The following is a 24,076-nucleotide window of genomic DNA, read 5'->3' as shown; positions in this document are numbered from 1 at the left end:
CAGAGTCAATTTTGTGTTATGTTTTTACTTGGTTTTCATTTGTTTTCTGACAACTGCAGCAAGTGGATGAGTTTGTGATCTAGGGCTCAAAGGCAATGTTGTGTTATGTAATTAATAATGTTGTGTTTCAGTGAATGGTACACTGTGATACATTTTTGAATAGGTCTTTAGGAGAGGAAATGAATTACCTAATAAAAAATACAGGGTGCCATTTAAAAAAGTCATACCGCTGTTCATATCTTTGTAAAAAACAAAGCTACAAATAGGCAATCATGCTGATTGATGTCCCCCTGACAGCCACAGAACATTTGTTTGAAACATCTTGTAATTTTCATCTGGACAAACAGTTATTTAGGGTGGTCAAGATAAATGGGACACCCTGTATAGTGTTGTGTTTAGTTTTCCATTAAAGAAGAGTAGCCCTATATATTATCTGCATTTATCATAAATCAATTCTGTTTCCAGGTTTGCTAACAATTGTAATTAACCTCAAAACATTTTAGGAATCTAGTAATTTTTACCACTGGTTTTTGTATTGCCTTAATAAAAACCTCATTTTATGTATTTGCTTCAATTCTGATAGGAAATTATAAACTTTTTAGCTCAACAGATTAAAAAATAATCAGATGGCCAAATTTACAGTTACTTGTTCACTGCTTTGTAACACACTGCACTGGGGGATAAATTGCAGCCCCACTGTGAATGCTGTTCTCAAACAAGGGATGAGTTGGTTGACATTCCTAAGTACCCAGAAACCACCCTGACTACTGTCAAATGATTGGCAGCTGTTGTGAATCGGTGTGTTGAAAGAGATCCTGAGAGTTGTGTACCTGTGATACCAATAGCAGAAGTACCTCCAGTAGTATTCCCTCGTGTGCATCCTGTCTGGTCTGCAGAAAGTGCAGGATCTGTCATTATTCTGACATTATTCACTCACTTGACTGTGAGTGCATGTCAATGGTAGATCTAGTGTCTTGTACAGGATGGACGGGGACCACAGAGAACTCATGGTGTTGTACCAATCCCCCTAACCAACAAGTTTGAGGTGCTGTCTTTCACTGACACTGAAATTGAGCCAGCAGGACTCACTTCACCCATTTTGGGGAAACCTGTTCTGTCCGGTGTCTAGAGGAGGCAAACCCAAAAGGGTAGGGGTCTATTCATCATTGGCAGTTCAATTGTACGGCAAATTATGGTATCCCTTAGTGAAAGTGCAGCAAGGAACTGGAAAGGACACCATGTGCACTCAATGGAGACCTCATTCAACATGTTGAAGTGGCTGTTCCTGCAGCCACTGTGGGAACTGTGTCATTCCAGCAACTGGCAGAGAAGGTTACAAAGACCAGCCTTGTATATGGAGTTTCAACGGAGCTCACAATTTGCAGCATTGTCCCCAGAATTGATCATGGCCCTTTGGTTCTGAGATGAATGGGAGGACTGAACCAGAGACTTCAAAGGTTCTGTGGCAAGATAGGCTGAGACTTCCCGGACTTCTGCCATAGGGTTCAGAACTTTAGCGACCCTTTAAATGTGTCCATTGTGTACTACACATTAGAGATTGTTACTCTGGTAGCTGACTGTGTGTGGGGTGCACGTAAGGGGTTTTTAGATTAGGCAACTCTCCATCTAATCCATATGACGATAGCTGTAGGAAACCCAGAAGTATCAGTGTAAGACTGAAAGAAATGCTTCTCACAGGTGAGAGTATCAAAATCCTAATGGTAAATCACCAAAGCCTTTGCAACAGAGTGCCAGAGTTTGGAAAAGCAGTGAATGCATGAAAAGCAGTGAATCTCACGTAAAGCTGGTTGAAACCTGAAATTGATAGCAATGAGATTTTGGGGGAAAATTTAGGTATATATTGAAAGGGTAGGAAAATCTGAAATGGAGGTGGTGTATTTGTCACAGTAAACAAGAAACTCAGATCTACTGAGATAGAACTGAAGCTGCATGTGAGATTGTTTGGGCAAGACTCAGTATCAGGGATGGGCATAAAATGATAACTGGATCCTTCTATCACCTACCAGACTCATCTCCTGATGTAAACGAAAACTTTAGAGAAAACCTCAGTTTACACGCACATAAGTTTTCCAATCATACTGTAATCATTGGTGGAGGTTTTAATCACCCAACAATTAATTGGGAAAATTATGGTTTTGTTAGTGGTGGGTGTGATGAGACATCATGTAAAATATTACTAAATGCCTTCTCTTAAAACTACCTAGAACAGATAGTTAGGAATCCCACTCATGATGGAAATATATTGGATCTAATGGCAACATATCTCAATGAGGAACTTGAAACTTCCAGCACAGGGCAGGAGCATGTAGAGGAATTGCGGATCAAGTTTAAAAGAACAGTTGACCATGCACTGAATAGATATGTACCCAGTAGAACAGTTCATAATGGGAGGGAAACTATGTGGTATACAGCCACTGTATAGAAATTCTAAAAAACAGAAATTACTGCATAATAGGTGTCAAAGAAAGTGTAAGGGTATAGATAGAAGATGCTGAATGAAACGTGTTTGGCTGTCAAGAGAGCAATGCCTGATGCCTTCAATGATTATCATAGCAGAGTATTGTCAAATGGTATTTCACAAAAGCCAAACAAATTCTGGTCATAGGTAAAGACTGTTAGTGGCACCAAAGTCAGTGTCCAGTTTCTAGCAAATGAGACAGGAACTGAAATTGAGAGTAGCAAAGCAAAAGCTGAAACGTTTAACTCCATAGTCAAATGAGGATAAGATTAGAATAATCACTGCACACACAGAGGCTTTAAATGAATTATTCTTCCCGCACTCCATACATGAATGGAATGGGAAAAAATCCTAATAATGTGACAGTGGTTTTCAGGGTATAGATGTAGATGTATTCCACTGAAAGGCTAAAACAATGGAGTTCCCAAGTAGATTCAAGATAAATGAAAAATAAAAAAATTTAATAGAGAAATGAAGAAATACACATCTGTGTGAACCCCAATGAGCTCTGCTTTATAAGTCAGCTAACACTAATTTAGCAGATTTGATAAGTAAACAAATTTGTAACATCAGCCTCCTTTCCTTGGTGTCAGACACCACATATCATTTTTCAGTGGGGCACAAGAACCTGATTATAGGAAAATGATTATCCACAGCCACTGAGCCAATCAATTTTGATTAAACTTGTTACTGAAAGGAGACCGTTCAAAGTGATGCACTAATACAATGGCGTAAACAGTTTCTTAAAAATATGAGCAGTTGTGTGTCAGCACAGTATTATTCTAAATAACATGTAATTGGCCCCTGAAACAAAGACATTAGCAATGCAAAATAAAACTTCCAACACTATTAACTGATACTTAAGCCTTTCATATAATAGCTTTCCTTCTTGGAGTGAAAAAAACGAAAGAAAGAACTTGAAAGATTTATACATACCTTGCAGATATTCTATTGAAAACAGCATTGAAGAAGTTTAAACTGAGAGCAAAGAGTACTTTAGATGCAAGATTTTTTAGCTGTAAAACATTTGGATTGTCTTGTGGTACATCTGAAACAAAGAATATGAGTTTCAGCAAATATATGAGATGCAAACAAGTTATATTATCATAGTAAATAATAGTGCTAAATAATTATCATAGTTAATGCAGTAGTTATTGGGTGAACTGAGTAGCTCTTTAGTTTCTGTTGCTGGTCCCAAGCCCAGATAAAAGAGTAGGGTTGAAAGTGCAGCCAGAAAATGTACTGAGGCGACCATAGCTGTAAATTGGAGCTTAATCTGTTCAAGGCTAACTACTCCAAAACTCAAATACGAATAGGTCTTTTGGGAAAAAAATTTGCTGCCCTGTCCGACAAAAAAGCTGAAGAACGCTACGTCAGATTCAGTGAGTAGCCACCTAAAAGGCAGCAAGGAATCAATATGTTTGCAATCACCCAAACACCCACTTGCACAGAGTAGAATAAAACAATATCAAATTACCAATCAGAAAAATAAAAAAAATGTTAATAGCAGGGTTCCAAGAGATCACAAATAAAATGAACGAGTAGTCAAGTCTCAAAGATACAGAATTTACAAAGAGAAACCCAGATAAATTGTCATGCAACACTGCTCCCAATCTGGAATGCATTTTACATTGAATGTAAAAATAATAAGTTGTATAACTGGTTTTCAAGCCATCTGACCAAGAATCAGAACTTCAACCTTACTAACACCAAACAAAATCTGTACCATCATAAACACTCGTGCCCCCACTAATTACATTAAGTATCTGTTGAGGACAATCTGTTGAGATCTCCTCAAACAGACTGTAAGCAAAGTAAATAAAAATACTGTAAGCAAAGTAAATAAAAATAATGTTCAGATCTTATCTCTATGCCCAGTTAGGAAGAGTAAAACATACCAAGGCAATAGGAATGAACAAACGCTTGCTGCATTCTGTAGTCAGTATGAAATCCCACTTGAATAAAGAGGTCAAACAAGCTGGAAACATCCTGATCAGGGAAAAGGGGATGGCAGCTGGATTACATACACATGGACAAATCCTTTCCACACAAATATCTTTAGGTTACAGCACTTAGAGGACTAGACACAGGGTCAGATGATGAGCAAAAATTCATTCTGCAAGCTTCCCTTCAGGCTGTGGCTAAACCTTGTCTCCTCAATATCCTTGCTTTGAGGAGTTCTAGTTCTGCAAGTTCCACAAGAAATCTTCTGTGAAGTATGGATGCTAGATCAGGAACTGGCAGAGCTGTGAGGATAGGTCATGAGTTGTGCTTGGGTAGCTTAGTTGGTAGAGCACTTCTTTACAAAAGGCGAAGGTCTCAAGTTCAGGTCTCAATCCAGCACACTGTTTTGATCTGCTAGGAAGTTTCATATCAGCACACACACTGCTGGAGAGTGAAAATTCATTCTGGAAGCATCCCTCAGGTCATGGCTAAGCCACACATCCACGATACCCTTTCTTCCTAAAGAGTCCGCAGCTTGTGGTCTAGTGGCTAGCATTGATGCCTCTGGATCACGGGGTCCCATGTTCGATTACTGGGAGGGTTGGGGATTTTCTCTGCCCAGGGAGTGGGTGTTAGTATTGTCATCATTTCATCGTCATCATCATTCATGACAGTGGCTGGATTGGACTGTGAAAAAAATTGGACTGTGTAAAAATTGGGAGTTTGTAAGGGTGCTGATGATCGTACAGCTGGGTGCCCCATAAGCCAAACATCATCACCTTCCAAAAGTGCTAGTCACAAGTTTAACAGGAGAACATCTGAAAGGTATGAAAGGTAGGTGATTATGAACTGGCAGAAGTAGAGCTGTGAAGAGAGGTTGTGAGTTGTGCTTGAGTAGCTGCAAAAGGCGAAGGTTCTGAGTTCGAGTCTCGATCCAGCGCACAATTTTGATTTGTCAGGAAATTTCAAATCAGCACACAATCCTCTACTGTGTGAAAATTCATTCTGTATACTTTTTATTGGGTAACAACTTAAACCCATAGATTTTTGAGCACCGACTCTGAATCTGATCTCAGATTTTTTCTTTCTTTCTATTATGTACAGTTTTGTAACAATGCGCCTTCACTATGAACATGAAAATTAGCAAAACACAAGCTAATGAAATGGAATGTAATAACAACCTCATTATTACATAGGAATTATATGCCATTGTCTTCCTTTTTCCCTTTTCCTTAAATCTTCTATCATAGTCTTTTCTTAAATGAATTGCATGTTAGTGGATAGAGACCAATGGAAGATCCCCTATCACATTGCTAGTCCAGTGGCTTTGATAATGTCTTTCCATTACTGTGATGTCTTGATGAAAGAACTCACTTTTTTCCTCACTGAGATCACAAAAATCTTCAAGGAAAAATCAAGATGATTGATAAGAAAGTGAATCTAGAGGCTCATCAAACAGTTTAACTTCCTTGAACTTTCCCAGCATGTTGGCTACAACATAACTATAATGTGGGCCCTTTTTGCTGTCTAGGAACTCTCTCACCCACAGAGATTTTTTACTCAACATTGCAACTGAAGAGCATGTTTCCAATGTCAGATCCAACACACACTCATTTCATTTGGCCTCTTACAGATGAAGCACCTTCTCATACAGATATTTGAAACATTCTTCATTTTTAGATAAAGTTTCCACTAACTGTTTCATTAGGCCGTACTTAATGCATAGAAGTGGTAATTTTCCCCCTGGATACATGAGATTCTCGAACAGAAATGTTCTTCTCTCCAGATTTCAAAAATTTTTTGGCTGGTCAATTTATACTGGACCAGCACTAATCCCTTGCCTTACCATTCCTTATCTTAGTTATTTTATTAATCAAATGGTACAGGATGTATATATCATTAGACTCACTAATAAATGCATTTTTAAATACTTTGAAGTTTATTTTCTGGCTGTGAAAACCTCAACATCAGCTGCATTAGGTGTAGATCTATTACCAAATATTAAGATGTGAAAATTTGTCCTGAACTGGGACTCGAACCCAGATTTCACACTAATTGCATCGGTCACCTTAATCAGTTCGGCAATCCATGCAAGCTCCCCGGACCAACTCAAACTTCCATATGTCACACTGTCTACGTCCTTATATCATAGCCCACTTTATTCATCACTAATATTGAGCAGTAGATCTATACCTAATACAGTCAATGTCAAGGAGTTTGGAGCCAGTGAATTAATCTCAAAGTATTTCGTACAGCTGTGGATTGTCAATAGCATGCGTTCTTAAAAAAGTGGTAGGTGATGCAGTTTTTTATCACATTAGAGTTCAGCACACTAAAAACAAAAAAAACAAAAAGTCATTTTAACTAAAATGTGTACAGCAGGTGGATGGCACTCACTCGCATATAGCAGATCTATGAGAGGAGTACAGAAATAAATAACAAAGAACACAATTCACACTAGCTTTTGAGCACTAGCTCTTTTTTTAGCACTAGTACACATGTTTGGGAATCTGTATGATCGTGTGTATGAATGTGTGCACTTTTGCTATAGAAAGAGCAAAAACTTGAAAGCTAGCATAAATATTGCTTTATTTTGTGTGTTTGTGTGCACCACACATCACTCAGCTACAGGTTAATGGTTGTCTTCCCTTTATTTTACGTATTATTCCATCCAGTAATCAACTATACTTACAATGAGTATGAATATTCAACCCAATATACGAACAAATATGTATCAGAAGAACAAGATACCATGGCACAATAATTACATTGATAATCTCTGTCCAACCCCCTGAATAAATTTTTAATTTGAAGGAAACAGCTTTATGAACCTTACACTTTATATGCTACATGGAAGTAAAAAATGAAGGCTGCAAATAATGTGAGACACAGAAAGATCACCTAACCAGCATTTTGTTAAAGTAGCTTAGAAAATTGGCAAGGACAGTACATGGGATAAAGCAGTAGACTACATGCAAGAAGCAATGCCTCTCACGTACAGACAAATTACAATTACTCCATTCTATGCCAAATAAATTAAGAATGCAACTAACCTTTTTAAAACAGAAAAAAAGCCATGGAGCTGACACCTTAAGAAAAGAACCAAAATACTGTTCTTCACCATATATATGCAATGTCTTCAGTCATAGATGCAACACATCATTATTAGAGTAAATATTTCCACACAGTATTAAATATGCTGTTGTCAAACCCCTTTGTAAGAAAGTTAGTAAGACAGAAATTAACAATTACCAATCAGTCTCACTACTTGCCTCCTTCTCGAAGATGCTGGAAAAAGTTACTTGTGAAAGAACTATAACAGACTTCTCTCATAATAAGACACACACTCAGACTCAATTTAGATTTCCAAACTGTATCTCTATAGAACATTCTGTTTTTCAATTCACAAATCAGATAATACAAAATTTGAATAACAAAATATTGCCCACTGGTATTTTCTGTGACTTGCCAGAAGCATTTGATTATGCAGTTCACAATGTTCTCCTAGAGAAACTCGAATATTATGTTATCAGAGATCTCACTAGTAACTGGTTTTCATGATATAGAACTAACACGTTTTAAAAGTTGCATTAAGACCCTCAGAGAGTGTACACAATGAAACAGCATCTTCAGAATGTGGAATAGCTAATATAAGTGGACAAGTGTATCACAGAGATTGATATTGGGTCTTCTCTTGTTCTTGTTATATATACATTATCTCTCAATATACAGTTTTTCCAAGAAGCAGGAAAGTTCCCTTTGCTGATAATGCAGTTATTAAAATCAAGCCTGATGAACTAATTCCAACAGATGAAAATGTAAATAGCATTATCTTGAAAATTAATAGCCAATGATCAGTAACTGGACAGCTGATACATTTAGTTAAAACACATTGCATATCATTCAAAACTGCACAAGACCTGACCACAACATCAGAAATAATGACTGAGGGTAAATCAATAAATGAAATAGTACAGTCTACATTCTTAGGTATTTTTACTTATAAGAACCTGAACTGGAAGTCACACATTACTGAATTCTTAAACATCTAAGATCTGCAATTTTTGGTGATGGATAAAATCAGATTTTTGGGACTAAAATGTCAAAAAGTTGATTTATTTTTACTATTTTCAAAATGGTATCATATTCTGCAGGATCTCATCAGTGAGGAATAATTTGTTTGTTACTCCCTTAGGACATTTGTTGTCAAAAATCACAGTTTGTAAACTACAGTAACATTCATAAACACAATTATAGAAAAAGAAACTATTTGCATTATCTATCACTCAGCTTTGTGGGGCACAGAACGGAATGAGGTATTCGGCCATGTAAATCTTTTACCATGTACTCAGTAACATAAAGAATTTAAAGGATAATAAAATTAACTAAATGCACAAACTAAAACCATAATCTACTTGACAATTCCCTATATTCTATAGAAAAATATCTGAATGTGTGGTAGTATGATTGTGTTTGTTTATGTATGAGGGAGGGAGAGATCAAACATAGAAAAGTATAAATTACTGTATACATGTAAGCAGAAAAATAAAAACAACTTAAGAACTTATGTAAATGACCAGTATACTGCCAAAGTTTTGTAGAACTGATTCATTACATATCACAGCAAAAGGCCACAATTATGATTCACAGAACATGTAAATAACTGACTCACTAAGAAGCATTGTTTCCTGTGAATCTAGTACTGAAGGAGAGCCTTCAGTGATCTACGATTACCAATGAAAATTAGTCACAATGTTTAGATTGACACTAATGACTACCAGGCAATTTTAACACACCGCAACCAAAGAGATGGATATCAAAAATTACTTGAGATATATCATATAAATGTCAAAACAAGGAGGAGTTATTTATATTGATAAGATACACATGATGGACTGTGGGACGAACGGTATGGCTGGAAATGAAGATACACTTCCATGCTTTGACTTCATGTAATGTAACATGGCAGTTTTATAACAAGCTGCATAAGATCAGATGATGGCAGCATCATACTGTTGAAAGCGGTCATGTTGGAACAATAGACGTGTCTACATTGCAACTGCAGTGTATGAAGTGAGTTCTTCATTTCCATTTATCCATTTAATTAAAATGTTTTGAAACAACAGCATCTCCAAGAACACATTCATAACTAATAACAAGGATCTATCTAAGTATCCCAGTTACAAACATTAATTTTGAATTGTTGATTACTCAATTTATGACCTGATAGTAACATTGTAATATTACTCATAACTTTGCTGTTTATCTCAAATGTCCTCACTGATTTGAGGTTCTAAGATAAAATTGGAAACATGCAATTTGTACCTATCTCATGGTCATGAATCTAGCACAATTTTAATCATACAATGTGATTTACTTTTGAAACAATAGATAATCAAATTTTTATCTTAAATTTTAGACAAGTAAAAGAACAATACTTAATATACATATTTAAAAGATACTATTTCATCAGCAGAAAATAAAGTTGACAGATAACAGACATTGATTTAAAACAATATAATAGGCTAAGCATCAGGGATCATACCTATAAACTGGCAAATTTCTCTAAGCAGTAGCTTCACATTCATAGCTTCTTCAAATTTTGCTGTATCTTTGGGTTGGTTACTGAGGCACTTTTCCAGTGTATCCAAAACAATCACTAATGATTCGTAACAATTTCTTTCAATATCTGGCCCATGTGGGCGTTGGCCGACAACAGTTGGAAACTGAAATTAATACATGTCATGTAAGTGTAAATAGATGTAAAACACCAGTGACAGTGATACTCTGAATTTTAAAAATTCTAATATGGAAAGGGGTAGGTGAGAGACCTTGAAATAAATTAATGTTTATTGTAAATCGTACATGCATGTATAGAAAATCAACACTCATCAGTTAACTTCATATATGCTGTAGAAAGGCACATGACAGTCTATGCATTTAAACAGAATTTGATACAAAGCTTACTGTAGCAGCCACTGCAATGTCAACAGCAATCAGATTACACACTCAGACACCAGAAATTTTGTTATCAAATTATGAACTTCAGTGATCTTGCTTCACTCATATAAGATTAGAACATGCAGATTTATTCTTGCCATTACTTTGTGTCACAAAGTGGATATTTTATCAAATTCTAAAGGGCAATCAAGGAGTTTTCCTATGAGGGTGCTGCTTCAGTGTATACGCAATGCAACACAACTCAGATGCGCGCATATCAGCACCAACATGTGGGCAAGAGATTAGTGTGGCATTCGTGTCTTTCTGATGTGCGTACAGTACTGTATGTACTCGAATCTAAGCCGCACTTTTTTCCGGTTTTTGTAATCCGAAGAACCGCCTGCAGCTTAGAATCGAGTGCAAAGTAAGTGGAAGTTCTGAAAAATGTTGTCGCCACAGCTAACTTCTGCCATCAAATATATGTAGCGCTACACAGGCATGCTTAGCATGCACAAAGATAAATACTGGCGCCCAAACCTCTGAGTCAGTAGCTAAATAAATTAAAAGAAAAGGTAGAAGAATGTAAACATTATGCCATATATTCTTTCGTGTTTGCTGCTATCTCATTTAAATCCTGTCTGCCTAATGAACTACAAAACTAGAGTGAGACAACAGCAAACGCGGAAGAATATACATATCATGTCACGTTTATATTAGTATTATTCTTATGCTGAAAAGTGATACAGTTGGAAATGAAGCACAGCAACTGACTAGATTTTTAAATCTAAGATGAATCTAATTTCTGTGCAGAATGTAATGTACTAAAGAGGCATGTGCAAAGATTTTCAAATGGAGAAAAATTTTCGCTAAACTCTCGTTCAGAACATCTTCTATCATACGCAGTCTATTATTTGATTCTTGTTGATCGTCATCAAAGAAAGCAGCAGTGTAAGTAACAACAAAAAGCAGTCTCTTGCCATTGTTTCGCTTATAAGACAATTCCTCTCTTTATTTTTATGTAAGCCGCAGTAGCACACACAAAAGCAAGCCATGCCGCAATCAGCGACAGGTCGTAAACACTCATTATCAGAACGCGACAAACAATGCATGACACACTACAATAATGCATTTTCAGCTTAGACTGACATAAACACCTATAACAAAGAGAACGGCACTTATCAGATCAAAGCAAAATAAGCAATCAATTCAAATCAGACGAAGCAAGTGAAAAAGGAAGGGTACCCATATAAATACGGACAGAGCACCTGACACATAGCAATGGCTACTTGGTAAAGATTAACTCTTAACTTACGACTCAAACCAAACTACTGTAGCTGTATCTTCATCCATTCGACCCCAATTGTGTCTCATGTTACAATGGACCAACTTTGTTTCGATTTGGAAGTGCAGTCTAAAACTTTTCTCTCCCCTTGAATTTCCAGTCTCAAATTTCAGGTGTGGCTTAGATTCGGGAAAATTTTTTTTTCCTCAATTTCGAGTCCCATTTTTCAAGTGCGGCTTAGATTCGAGTAAATACGGTAAATGCGGAAACATGAACTATGGCAACGTAATTACCCAATGTGTCCAAACAGAACCAATGTGCTGCTATTCTTTTCTTCGCTGCCAAAGGACAAATACTGGTAGACATCCATCATACAATGAAGAATGTGTATGGGGCAGCACGTCTGTCGAAAACCACCACTGTGGAATGGTGCACGAGAAGGGATGCAGATAATGCATGTACCCATATTGCAAATGTCATAACACAAAAGTTACGCCAACTCATGCGGGAGGCAGTCAAGCACCTACGCCATAGTCCTCATCTCTCCCCATATGATTATCGAGCCTTCGGTCCCTTAAAAAGTTCTCTGAAGCATCAACAATTCCTGTCGGACTACCAAACAGGTATCTTCAACTGGTGTGTCGGTGGGATGATTGCCTCAATATTCATGGCAATTTTGCCTGATTAGCATACTGATTCTGCAGTGTGCAACCTTCAATCAGAAATTTTCAGATAGGCCCTTATAATACTGCACAATGTGTTTTGTTTTTCATTTATTTTATCGTGCCCTACAACTTACACTGCATGTATATCTGTGATGGCATATTATTGTATAGGTGGTACCACATGAACCATGTGGTTCCTTACTTCTCTCGCCTAAGGTCAGAGAGAGTATCGCTCAAAAGAGGCTGGGGTGCCAGTTGTGGAGGCTGCAGAAATACTTTGGGCCCAAATCAGCCGAAGTAACAACAACCGATGCCAGTTCACTTCGGAACATTCAATCTGTATCACCATCTTAAAGCTGACATCATCCATGGGCCACTACCAGACCCTTCTTAAGCTTACTGGCCAACATCTAACTTCATATCGGTGCTCTGCTTGTTTCACAGGCCAAGTATCTGACAACATCACTCACAAGCCATCCCCAGCACAGGGCTCCAACCCCAACCACTTCAACAGCACTGGCACCACAAGAGTGCCACAACAGTAGAGGCCACGAATCCAGAAGCCAAAGTTATTCTGCTACACACTCAACACTTCAGTCGATTCAGAAATGGGCTTCACCATACGGATCTCGCTCTGATACTCTCAGCCTCTTGGTCCACTCCTTATTCAACAGTCACACACTTGAGGAGATCCATGTATCTTTTGAATCTCTTGTACCTACACAATTTTTTACTACTATGAAAAGATAAGTAGCTGTTTAACACTGTTATCAAAAATCTCAAAAAGATCTTGACACACTTACTTATTACTTACATATTTTTAAAAGATACTCTAATAAAAAAATTAAATTAAAAAAATTCAAAAATTCTACATTTTTACATGATGCTCTAACAACAATGTGTGATGGACACTGGCTAAAGCCAAGTAGTTGTTTAACATTGTTACCAAAGTTCTTAAACCAATTTACTTCAAATGTTTACATGATACTCTAATAAACACTCAGATGGGCAAAGGCTACTTTTTTTAAAATAAATCTTCTCTTCTTTTTCTTGTGGCTTTGTCCAACATTTTCGCATGGTCGGCAGGGTTATGGTCGGATCTGGCACGTTATTTGAAGGGGTAGCCGAATGCCCTTCCTGTCGCCACCCCGTGACACGAAATGATGATGATGATGAAATGATGAGGACAACACAAACATCCAGTCCTGCGGCATAGAAAAATCCCCAACCTGGCTGGGAATCGAACTTGGGACCCCGTGATCCAGAGGCAGCAAGGCCAGCCACTAGACCACAAGCTGCGGACACATTTTTTACAATAAATATAATATATAAATACACAGCATGTCCCAACAAAGCATTAATAATGCTTGGTATGTTGAATGGGAATGCACACTGATTAGTTTTCAAGCAGTAGCCCATGTCCAGAAAAGTACAGAAGTACAGCTTCGGCACTCGAGAATGTCAGAGTCTGAGATGGGTGTGCATTCCACATTACATCAATAAATCCAATATGAGTAGCACATTATGCTGTCTATATTACAAATGAGTTCTGGACTGTGTATCTCCTACATCAATGCAGAGCCTACAATGGCAGTGCTGAGCCTCATGCATGAGCCAGTAAGTGCGGTTGTCTTTTAAGTACTCCAGTCACTCCTTGTACTCGAGCAATAAGGTCCTCCACTGATGTTACAGGTGTACCACACCATACTCTTCAGACTACCACACACAAAATAGTTGAGGCATGTCAGATCTGCGCACTGTGCTGTCCATGGAACTGGTCTCCATTGGTTGGGATATGCCATGCTGAAGTGATTCTACACATTGACATCAAAGTGTGCTGGAGCTCTGTCATGTTGCAGCCAAATGTTCATCTGAACATTCAGTGGCACTACATCTAACAAGGTAGGCAAATCACTCTAATAAATGTGAGGTAGATCAGTCCTGTTAGTTGGGCAGTATATATGGCCCAATGATATAGTCACCAATTATCCCAGGCCAGATGTTAACACCAACCATGTGCTGGTGATTTTGAATCATCTATGCAGGCACATTTTTGTCTGCCCAAACATGCATGTTATGCAATTTTAACATACCTTGTCTAGTAAATGTGCATTAATCCACTAATGCACAAAGCTTGGGAATTGTGGCTGGAGTATGCACTGTTGTAAATACTACTGCGCAAACTGTACCCACCATGATTAATCCTTCTCCTGTAATGCCAGCACTTTCTGCAAATGGTACGGATAGGGCCATTGCTTACGGACAAGACCCCACAAGGCACTTTAATCCGTGTGCAGCACCTGTGCTACCTGCTGAATGCTGGTGGCTGGTGGCTGGGTCCTGGGTCTGATCATTATCAGCATGTCCTCCTCCAACTGCAGTGCTCGAACCGAATGTGGACAATCCGCATCACGTTTCGGCAGCTATCAGATGTCAAATAGTAGATTGGGGATAGTATTCAGAAGTACCAAGCACAAAATGCTACTATTTTACAATGGACACACCTCAGGTAGAAAATACTTACATGCAACTTTCTGTCATCTCAGAGGCATCTGTCAATGTCCACAAACATGGAATGATGTGGGGAATGTCTGTTTGGAAAATGTTATGCATACAGTCTTGCAGCAGCTCTCCCACTGCAATCCACTTTGCCGTATGGAAGCAACATGTCGGTCATTTCTGCAGCTGTGTACTTGTACATATCACACTGCTGTCATCAATGATACTGCACTGGTAGACCAAATGAGTCTGTAGCAGGACGTGTACAAGGGCTGTGTAGAGAAATGTGGCATATACACAGGAATGTTATTAGGCTCAGGTTGTCCATCCACAGAACACAGATAGTTAAAGGACTGCATATGTTCCATATTCAGACACCAAAATGAATTGGAACAAGCCATCAACAGTCACTCTCAGACTGTGACGCTCTCCACCACCCAAGCTGTGCATTTCCAGATATGGGTTGCTTCTTGAAAACTGATCAGTTTGCCTTCCCACACAACATTCTAAGTACTGTCGCTGTTTTTTCTTGAGACACTTTGTATATGTCATTTATAAAGGGGAAACTTTGTCAGCAAAAATATTGAAAAGTTCTTGACCGATTTATTTCAGATTTTTCCACAATACTCTAATAAACATACAAACATAGTCTGTATACTTTTCTTAAACATTCTACAAGTTTTCTGTTAAAACCAAGTGTGAGAAAGAAAATGCAGTGCTGTGCTGTGAAAATGTGCAGTTTCATTTTCTTTCTCGCAGTCAGTTTTAACTATGACAGCTGGCCATTTAAATTCTCCACTAGCGTTGGCAGGTTGATAGACACACAAACAAACACAAACATACACACAAAATTCTAGCTTTCGCAACCAACGGCTGCTTCATCAGGAAAGAGGGAAGGAGAGGGAAAGACGAAAGGATGTGGGTTTTAAGGGAGAGGGTAAGGAGTCATTCCAATCCCGGGAGCAGAAAGACTTACCTTAGAGGGAAAAAAGGACACACACATCCATCTGCACATACACAGACACAAGCAGACATTATGTCTGCTTGTGTCTGTGTATGAGCGGATGGATATGTGTGTGTATGCAAGTGTACACCTGTCCTTTTTTCCCCCTAAGGTAAGTCTTTCCGCTCCCGGGATTGGAATGACTCCTTACCCTCTCCCTTAAAACCCACATCCTTTTGTCTTTCCCTCTCCTTCCGTCTTTCCTGATGAAGCAGCCGTTGGCTGCGAAAGCTAGAATTTTGTGTGTATGTTTGTGTTTGTTTGTGTGTCTATCAACCTGCCAGCTATATATTCCTTCTCCTCATTTTTATACATGCAAACGTTGTTAAAAATTATGTACACATCCTCAGTTTTAACAGTAAACAGGACAGTTGAATTTATGGATTATCAGCTTATGATTAGAATACTACCACAAAATCTGAATTGTCCAAACTTTGTAATCTCCCATTCATAGATTAAAACTATGGTAAGTACTGTCATTGGAACTATTATGCTCATAGATCCAGCAGATGTTGACGTCTCCCTCATACCAAAAGTACCAAAGATCCCATTCAAATTCACCCATTCACTTTAAGCGACTTCAATTCCCAATCACGGTTTCATTTGCTATACAAGGGTCAAGATCACAGAGAGGGAGGAGGTGGAGGAGACAGGGATGAGGAGATTGCAGAGAAGGGGGAGCAGGAGATTAGGAAATAAATCCAATTCCCATACATATTTAGCAATTGTGGTGCATTGCTGCATTCACTAATATGTTATGTGGATTGCACATGGCAGCAAGTGAATTTTGCACATAACTGGAATATTTTTGAATTTCTCACAAATAATCTTTAGTTTCCCAAAACCTGTCAGTAGAGGAAATGACTACTACTTGTTTTGCATGTAGTTGGAGGTATAAGCTTATTGTGTTTCATTATCTTCATGTACCTGATCAACAAATACGTAATTTTTGTCTGAGAACAGTCATTAGTTACTGACGTCCATTACACACTTATTTTATATGCCTTGTAACTGCACTTTTTCCAGTTAAGGGCATTACAGCTTTAGAGTTCGAGTGTTAAATTCTTCTTTTTATGTCGCCTTCTCATAAACATATTTGCATTTATGAATCGTGTAGCTGCAGTCATTGTTTTGAGGCACCCAAACAGCCACTGTCAAGATCATCTGAGATTTATTAGCAGCAAATAGCTAGTCTTAAAAAATTACTGCTTTTGTTTCATGTTCTCCATCCAGGTCAACTGCTTCTGCAGTTTTTCACATACTTAATTCCATAACCCGATGTAAAACTTTACCATAATCTTAAAATTTTGTCAGTTTACACTAACACATTCTGACTGTAATTTATTTACTAGTATAATAGGAAATTTCCTTCAAATATCACAAGTATGTACTAACATTATATTTTTAGCTCAGTACTATTTTATTAAGTTTCATTTGCTGGAGAAGAAAAACATTTTACTTACTTAATGCATTAAATGCTCTTTTGTTTTAACTAATCACACAATACCTAACCATATTTAAAACATTTTTTTTATTTTAAAATCAGTATTGCCTATCCTTCATACTGTTTGAAGTTTGATGAACTCATTCATATTTCAGTGGCTGAAGTGATGATGCAAACTATGTAATTTTTGCACCTAATATTTACAATAATTCATGACAACATTTTTACGATCTTCAAGTATTTTTCTGCTGCTACTGCATTAAATAAATACCGGTGCTTCAAATGTATCAACTCAACCTCTCTCTTCTTCAACAGCACTGTACAAAACACAATGTGAATGGTTCTGTGTTTATCATTTGAACATTGTCCGCCCCCGGTAGCTGACTGGTCAGCGTGACAGAATATCAATCCTAAGGGTCCGGGTTCGATTTCCGGCTGGGTCGGAGATTTTCTCCACTCAGGGACTGGGTGTTGTGTTGTCCTAATCATCATCATTTCATCCCCATCAATGCGCAAGTCGCTGAAGTGGTGTCAAATCGAAAGACTTGCACCCGGCGAACGGTCTATCCGACGGGAGGCCCTAGTCACATGACATTTATCTATTTATTTGAACATTTATATTTAAAAGTTTTGCTCTGTACAGATTCCTGATATCAGCGGAAAATAAGCAGCAAAAATAATACTTGTGATTGTATGTTGCTACACTGTGTTCGCATCAATATTTCTTTTTTCTCATTTCACATACAAAAAGCTACATTTAAATCAGCCATTTTCCTTCCTACGGTTTTGACATTCTTAGCAGACTTCTACAACCTGACCTTCAATAAACCATTTGCACTTTAATGATTCCGTTACCAGTGTTCATTTTACTCCACTCCCTATGGCAGCACACTGATCATTCTCTTCTTACAGTACCACATTTCCATATTCATTTACCATTTTTCTCATCTCATTACAAACCTGCTCATGTTAGATGCTGCCACACAGGAATCTTCCGTATCTAGCTCTCTACAGTGAAGAAATAATTGATAATCTGAACAGTTAGATTAACTGATTTATCTGCTCAAAGTGAATCAGTTTCAAGTCAATCTAGTCATAAGCCCTCTTCCTATTATAGTACAATTACATTAAGTTTGATAAATAACTCAAATATACATGGAAGACTGTAAGACAAACAAAAGAGTATCTGAAATCAAATATATAATTTGAACTTACCATTTCATTTACACGTTGTAGGATTTTTGTGAGACCTGAAATAACTAAAGAAAATCTGTATCTGCTTATCTGGATAAGACATTTCTTGTTCTGTTCTTCATTTATCCGAGAATGTGTAGTTTGAGGCCCGGTTCGACATGGCAACTGAAATTCAACACAAACAAGAAAATATGCAATTGCTACTTCATTTATCAGATAATTTTAGACAATTATAATTACAGTGCAATATTAAAAGATGACTGTATGCTATTTCATGGAATTCAAAATGTAATTATAAAGCCTATTTCATGTCAAACGACAGTGTTTTTACTGTTGTGGGAATTTCTTTCATATTATGGCACAAGAACGAACTCTATGGTTCACTTTTCAAATTAAGTTACAATCACGCACCTTCAATACTTTGGAAATAATAAAATAACACAATGCAAACTAGAATGTCACATATAAAATACAGTAAATTTCTGATCATCAAAGGAATCCTTTCTCTGTCTCAGTCACCTACCTAACATGCCCTAAAGCTCCCCCAGACTCTTCCATAGTTCTGGCTCATGTTGGAATTTAGCGTTCAAGTAGGATAAATTCACCCACAAGTAGAAGACAAATTCTTGCCATCCACATTGACTAAGTCCATCTTTCTGCTCTAAAGGAGCAGCCACTTTAGTTGTCCATCAACAGTTGGTGAGTACACTTCAGTTATTGTTTTTCCATGATGAATATGTCTTTACTGGGATTTACTCTGCATCATAAGGCTAAATGATAAGCTGCTCAATAAATGAGCTGTGAAACACGCACCACTGAAGAGGTGTCAGAACAAATGGCTTGCAACCAGCTGGGAGCCTCACGACATTTTTTTAATTGCCACACCTGTTGTACACAGTAACTCATCACTGTCTCCTAGCACACTAATTGTAGGTACAGTAACCCTGAGTCAAAGGTGTGAGAATGTGTGTAAAGTCATTTACATCATAAGTGACAAATGAGAGAGTTGAGCACTTCCCCTATTGTGTGCTGGCCACTCTCAGAGGACAGTACTTCTGTCCTCCCTCCCATACAGGTACGGGTAATGATATGCTGCACACACTTCACTGCCATCTTCTACAGCCAGTCTTATGTTTTTTACAAGACTAGCTTGACTTATTGCTTTCAGTGCATTTTTTTTACTGTCAACAGGATCAATTCAGTGCTGGAGTACTTTTTTTACCCAATAATTTTTATTTAAGTAAATAAGATTTTGGTTTGCTCTTTCAACTCATAACACTTCCGTGGACAATTAGGAATAAGGTTATGAAGAGACATGGCACTCATATATGGAGAGTAGAATTCAAATTACTATTAATCATCCCAATTTAGTTATTAATTCTGAGCTCATTTTCTTCGGAAATCTAGCTATTTGCATTTATAATTGCTTGAGCACTACAGGATGTACCACTAGAACCTTCCTGATTTCAAGGACCCAGGAGAGAAAAACCACAGAAGATACGACAATGAAAAATGCACCACATTGTAGAGCATCTCAAAGAATTTATATTCCCACGTCAGGAGTGAAAAGTATTGTCGCCAGAGTGCAGCATGGTTGCATGAACTGAAAATGGCGACTCCACAGCAGCGTGCGTAAGCAGTAGTGTGGTTTCCAGAAACAAAATCGCCGATTACTGTGCAAAGAAATTTTCATCATGTGTATGAATGTGATCCACCTGATGTGAAAACAATTAAGGAATGGTATAGGAAGTTTCTGGCAACAGGAAGTGTTCCTGAGACATTTTGGCACTGCACATTACAGAGTTTTAGAGGAGACAGTAGAGGGCATCAGACAAACATTTCTCAGAAGCCCACGTGAGTCAGTTCGTCAAGCATCTAGGCAACATGATGTACCTCAATCAACACTGCATCATGTAGTTCACCAGCGTCTTCGTATGTGTGCTTACAAAGTGCAAATTCTGCAACATCTGATGCCGAACGTCAAACCATGCCAACAACAATTTGCCACGGATATGCTGCATCATATTGATATATGGACCTCCCATGAACCATGACCTTGCCATTGGTGGGGAGGCTTGCTATACAGATAGCCACACAGTAGATGCAACCACAATGGAGGGGTATCTGTTGAGAGGCCAGACAAACGTGTGGTTCCTGAAGAGGGGCAGCAGCCTTTTCAGTAGTTGCAGGGGCAACAGTCTCGATGATTGACTGATCTGGCCTTGTAACACTAACCAAAACGGCCTTGCTGTGCTGGTATTGCGAACGGCTGAAAGCAATGGGAAACTACAGCCGTAATTTTTCCCGAGGGCATGCAGCTTTACTGTATGGTTACATGATGATGACGTCCTCTTGGGTAAAATATTCCGGAGGTAAAATAGTCCCCCATTTGGACCTCTGGGTGGGGACTACTCAGGAGGACGCTGTTATCAGGAGAAAGAAAACTAACGTCCTACGGGTCGGAGAATGGAATGTCAGATCCCTTAATCAGGCAGGTAGTTTAGAAAATTTAAAAAGGGAAATGGACAGGTTAAAGTTTGATATAGTGGGAATAAGTGAAGTTTGGTGGCAGGAGGAGCAAGACTTCTGGTCAGGTGAATACAGGGTTATAAATACAAAATCAAATAGGGGTAATGAAAGAGTAGGTTTAATAATAAATAAAAAAATAGGAATGCGGTAAGCTACAACAAACAGCATAGCGAACCCATTATTGTGGCCAAGATAGATATGAAGCCCACGCCTACCATGGTAGTACAAGTTTATATGCCAACTAGATCCACAGATGATGAAGAGATTGATGAAATGTATGATGAGATAAAAGAAATTATTCAGATAGTGAAAGGGAGACAAAAATTTAATAGTCATGGATGACTAGAATTCAAGAGTAGGAAAAGGAAGAGAAGGAAACATAGTAGGTGAATATGGAATGTGGGTAAGGAATGAAAGAGGAAGCCGCCTGGTAGAATTTCGCACAGAGCATATCTTGATCATAGCTAACACTTGGTTCAAGATCATGGAAGAAGCCTGGAGATACTGGAAGGTTTCAGATAGAATATATAATGGTAAGACAGAGATTTAGGAACCAGGTTTTAAACTGTAAGACATTTCTAGGGGCAGATTTGGACCACAATCTATTGGTTATGAACTGTAGATTAAAACTGAAGAAACTGCAAAAAGGTGGGAATTTAAGGAGATGGGACCTGGATAAACTGACAGAGCCAGAGGTTGTACAGAGTTTCAGGGAGAGCATTAGGGAAAGATTGACAAGAATGGGGGAAAGAAATACATTAGAAGAAGAATGGGTAGCTTTGAGAGATGAAATAGTGAAGGCAGCAGAGGATCAAGTAGGTAAAAAGACGAGGGCTAGTAGAAATCCTTGGGTAACAGAATAGATATTGAATTTAATTGATGAAAGGAGAAAGATATTGAATTTAATTGATGAAAGGAGAAAATACAAAAATGCAGTAAATGAAGCAGGCAAAAAGGAATACAAACGTTTCAAAAATGAGATCGACATGAAGCACAAACTGGCTAAGCAGGGATGGCTAGAGGACAAATGTAAGGATGTAGAGGCTTATCTCACGAGGGGTAAGATAGATACTGCCTACGGGAAAATTAAAGAGACCTTCGGAGAAAAGAGAACCACTTGCATGAATATCAAGAGCTCAGATGGATGCCCAATTCTAAGCAAAGAAGGGAAAGCAGAATGGTGGAAGGAATATACAGAGGGTCTATACAAAGGCAATGTTCTTGAGGACAGTATTATGGAAATGGAAGAGGATGTAGATGAAGATGAAATGGGAGATACGATATTGCTTGAAGAGTTTGACAAAGCACTGAAAGACCTGAGTCGAAACAAGGCCCCGGGAGAAGACAACATTCCATTAGAACTACTGATAGCCTTGGGAGCGCCAACCCTGACAAAACTCTACCATCTGGTAAGCAAGATGTATGAGACAGGTGAAATACCCTCAGATTTCAAGAAGAATATAATAATTCTAATCCCAAAGAGAGCAGGTGTTGACAGATGTGAAAATTAGCAAACTTACAGTTTAATAAGCGACGGCTTCAAAATATTAACACGAATTCTTTACACATGAATGGAAAAACTGGTAAAAGCCGACCTCAGGGAAGATCAGTTTGGATTCCATAGAAATGTTGGAACATGGAAGGCAATACTGGCCCTACGGCTTATCTTAGAAAATAGATTAAGGAAAGGCAAACCTATGTTTCTAGCATTTGTAGACTTAGAGAAAGCTTTTGACAATGTTGACCGGAATACTCTCTTTCAAATTCTGAAGGTGGCAGGGGTAAACTACAGGGAGCGAAAGGCTATTTACAATTTGTACAGAAACCAGATGGCAGTTATAAGAGTGGAGGGGCATTAAAGGGAAGCAGTGGTTGGGAAGGGAGTGAGACAGGGTTGTAGCCTATCCCCGATGTTATTCAATCAGTATATTGAGCAAGCAGTAAAGGAAACAAAAGAAAAATTCGGGTAGGTATTAAAATCCATGGAGAAGAAATAGAAACTTTGAGGTTCACCGATGATATTGTAATTGTGTCAGAGACAGCAAAGGACTTGGAAGAGCAGCTGAACGGAATGGACAGTGTCTTGAAAGGAGGATATAAGATGAACATCAACAAAAGCAAAACAAGGATAATGGAATGTAGTCGAATTAAATTGGGTGATGCTGAGGGAATTAGATTAGGAAATGAGACACTTGAAGTAGTAAAGGAGTTTTGGTATTTGGGGAGTAAAATAACTAATGATGGTTGAAGTAGAGAGGATCTAAAATGTAGACTGGCAATGCCAAGGAAAGCGTTTCTGAAGAACAGAAATTTGTTAACATCGAGTATAGATTTAAGTGTCAGGAAGTTGTTTCTGGAAGTATTTGTATGGAGTGTACCATGTATGGAAGTGAAATGTGGACAAAAATAGTTTAGACAAGAAGAGAATAGAAGCTTTCGAAATGTAGTGCCACAGAAGAATGCTGAAGATTAGATGGGTAGATCACATAACTAATGAGGAGGTATTGAATAGAATTGGGGAGAAGAGAAATTTGTGGCACAACTTGACCAGAAGAAGGGATCGGTTGGTAGGACATATTCTGAGGCATCAAGGGGTCGCCAATTTAGTATTGGAGGGCACCGTGGAGGGTAAAAATCGTAGAGGGAGACCAAGAGATGAATACACCAAACAGATTCAGAACGATGTAGATTGCAGTAGGTATTGGGAGATGAAGAAGCTTGCACAGGATAGAGTAGCATGGAGAGCTGCATCAAACCAGTCTCTGGACTGAAGACCACAACAACAACATTGATATGGATGCCAGCTTCCTGGAAAGATGTTTATTCTCATCTGACGCAACCTTTTATCTGTCAGGAAGGGTTAATAGGCATAATGTTCGGATTTGGGATTCGCAAAATCTGCATGTTGTCATTTAACATGTTCATGATAGCCCTAAACTAAACGTCTGGTGCGGTCTAATGCATGACAGGATTGTTGGACCGTTCTTCTTTGCACAACAAACAGTGAATGGGGCAGTGTATCTAGACATGCTGGAGCCGTTTGTGTCCCCTCAGATACAAGACTTGCAACCCAACATTATTTTTCAAAATTTGCCCA

The 24,076-nt window shown here is 38.3% G+C and overlaps 1 protein-coding gene across 3 annotated transcripts in view; it reads right to left on the bottom strand.

Moving 5' to 3' along the window:
* Positions 1-24,076, bottom strand: part of LOC124795984 (neurofibromin) — a 489,110-nt gene that overhangs the window by 451,104 nt on the left and 13,930 nt on the right. For all 3 annotated transcript variants that reach the window (XM_047260068.1, XM_047260083.1, XM_047260076.1), the window contains exons 2-4: positions 18,472-18,615; positions 9,969-10,149; positions 3,416-3,527 (exon numbers count right to left, since the gene is read on the bottom strand). In XM_047260068.1, the coding sequence (XP_047116024.1) occupies positions 3,416-3,527; positions 9,969-10,149; positions 18,472-18,615 (437 nt within the window). The remainder of the gene's footprint in view (positions 1-3,415; positions 3,528-9,968; positions 10,150-18,471; positions 18,616-24,076) is intronic.

The sequence above is a fragment of the Schistocerca piceifrons genome, chromosome 1 (genome assembly GCF_021461385.2).
Source record: "Schistocerca piceifrons isolate TAMUIC-IGC-003096 chromosome 1, iqSchPice1.1, whole genome shotgun sequence".
Lineage (NCBI taxonomy): Eukaryota > Metazoa > Arthropoda > Insecta > Orthoptera > Acrididae > Schistocerca > Schistocerca piceifrons.
The sequence above is the reverse complement of the archived record's forward strand: the minus strand, read 5'-3'. Positions and strand labels throughout refer to the sequence as shown.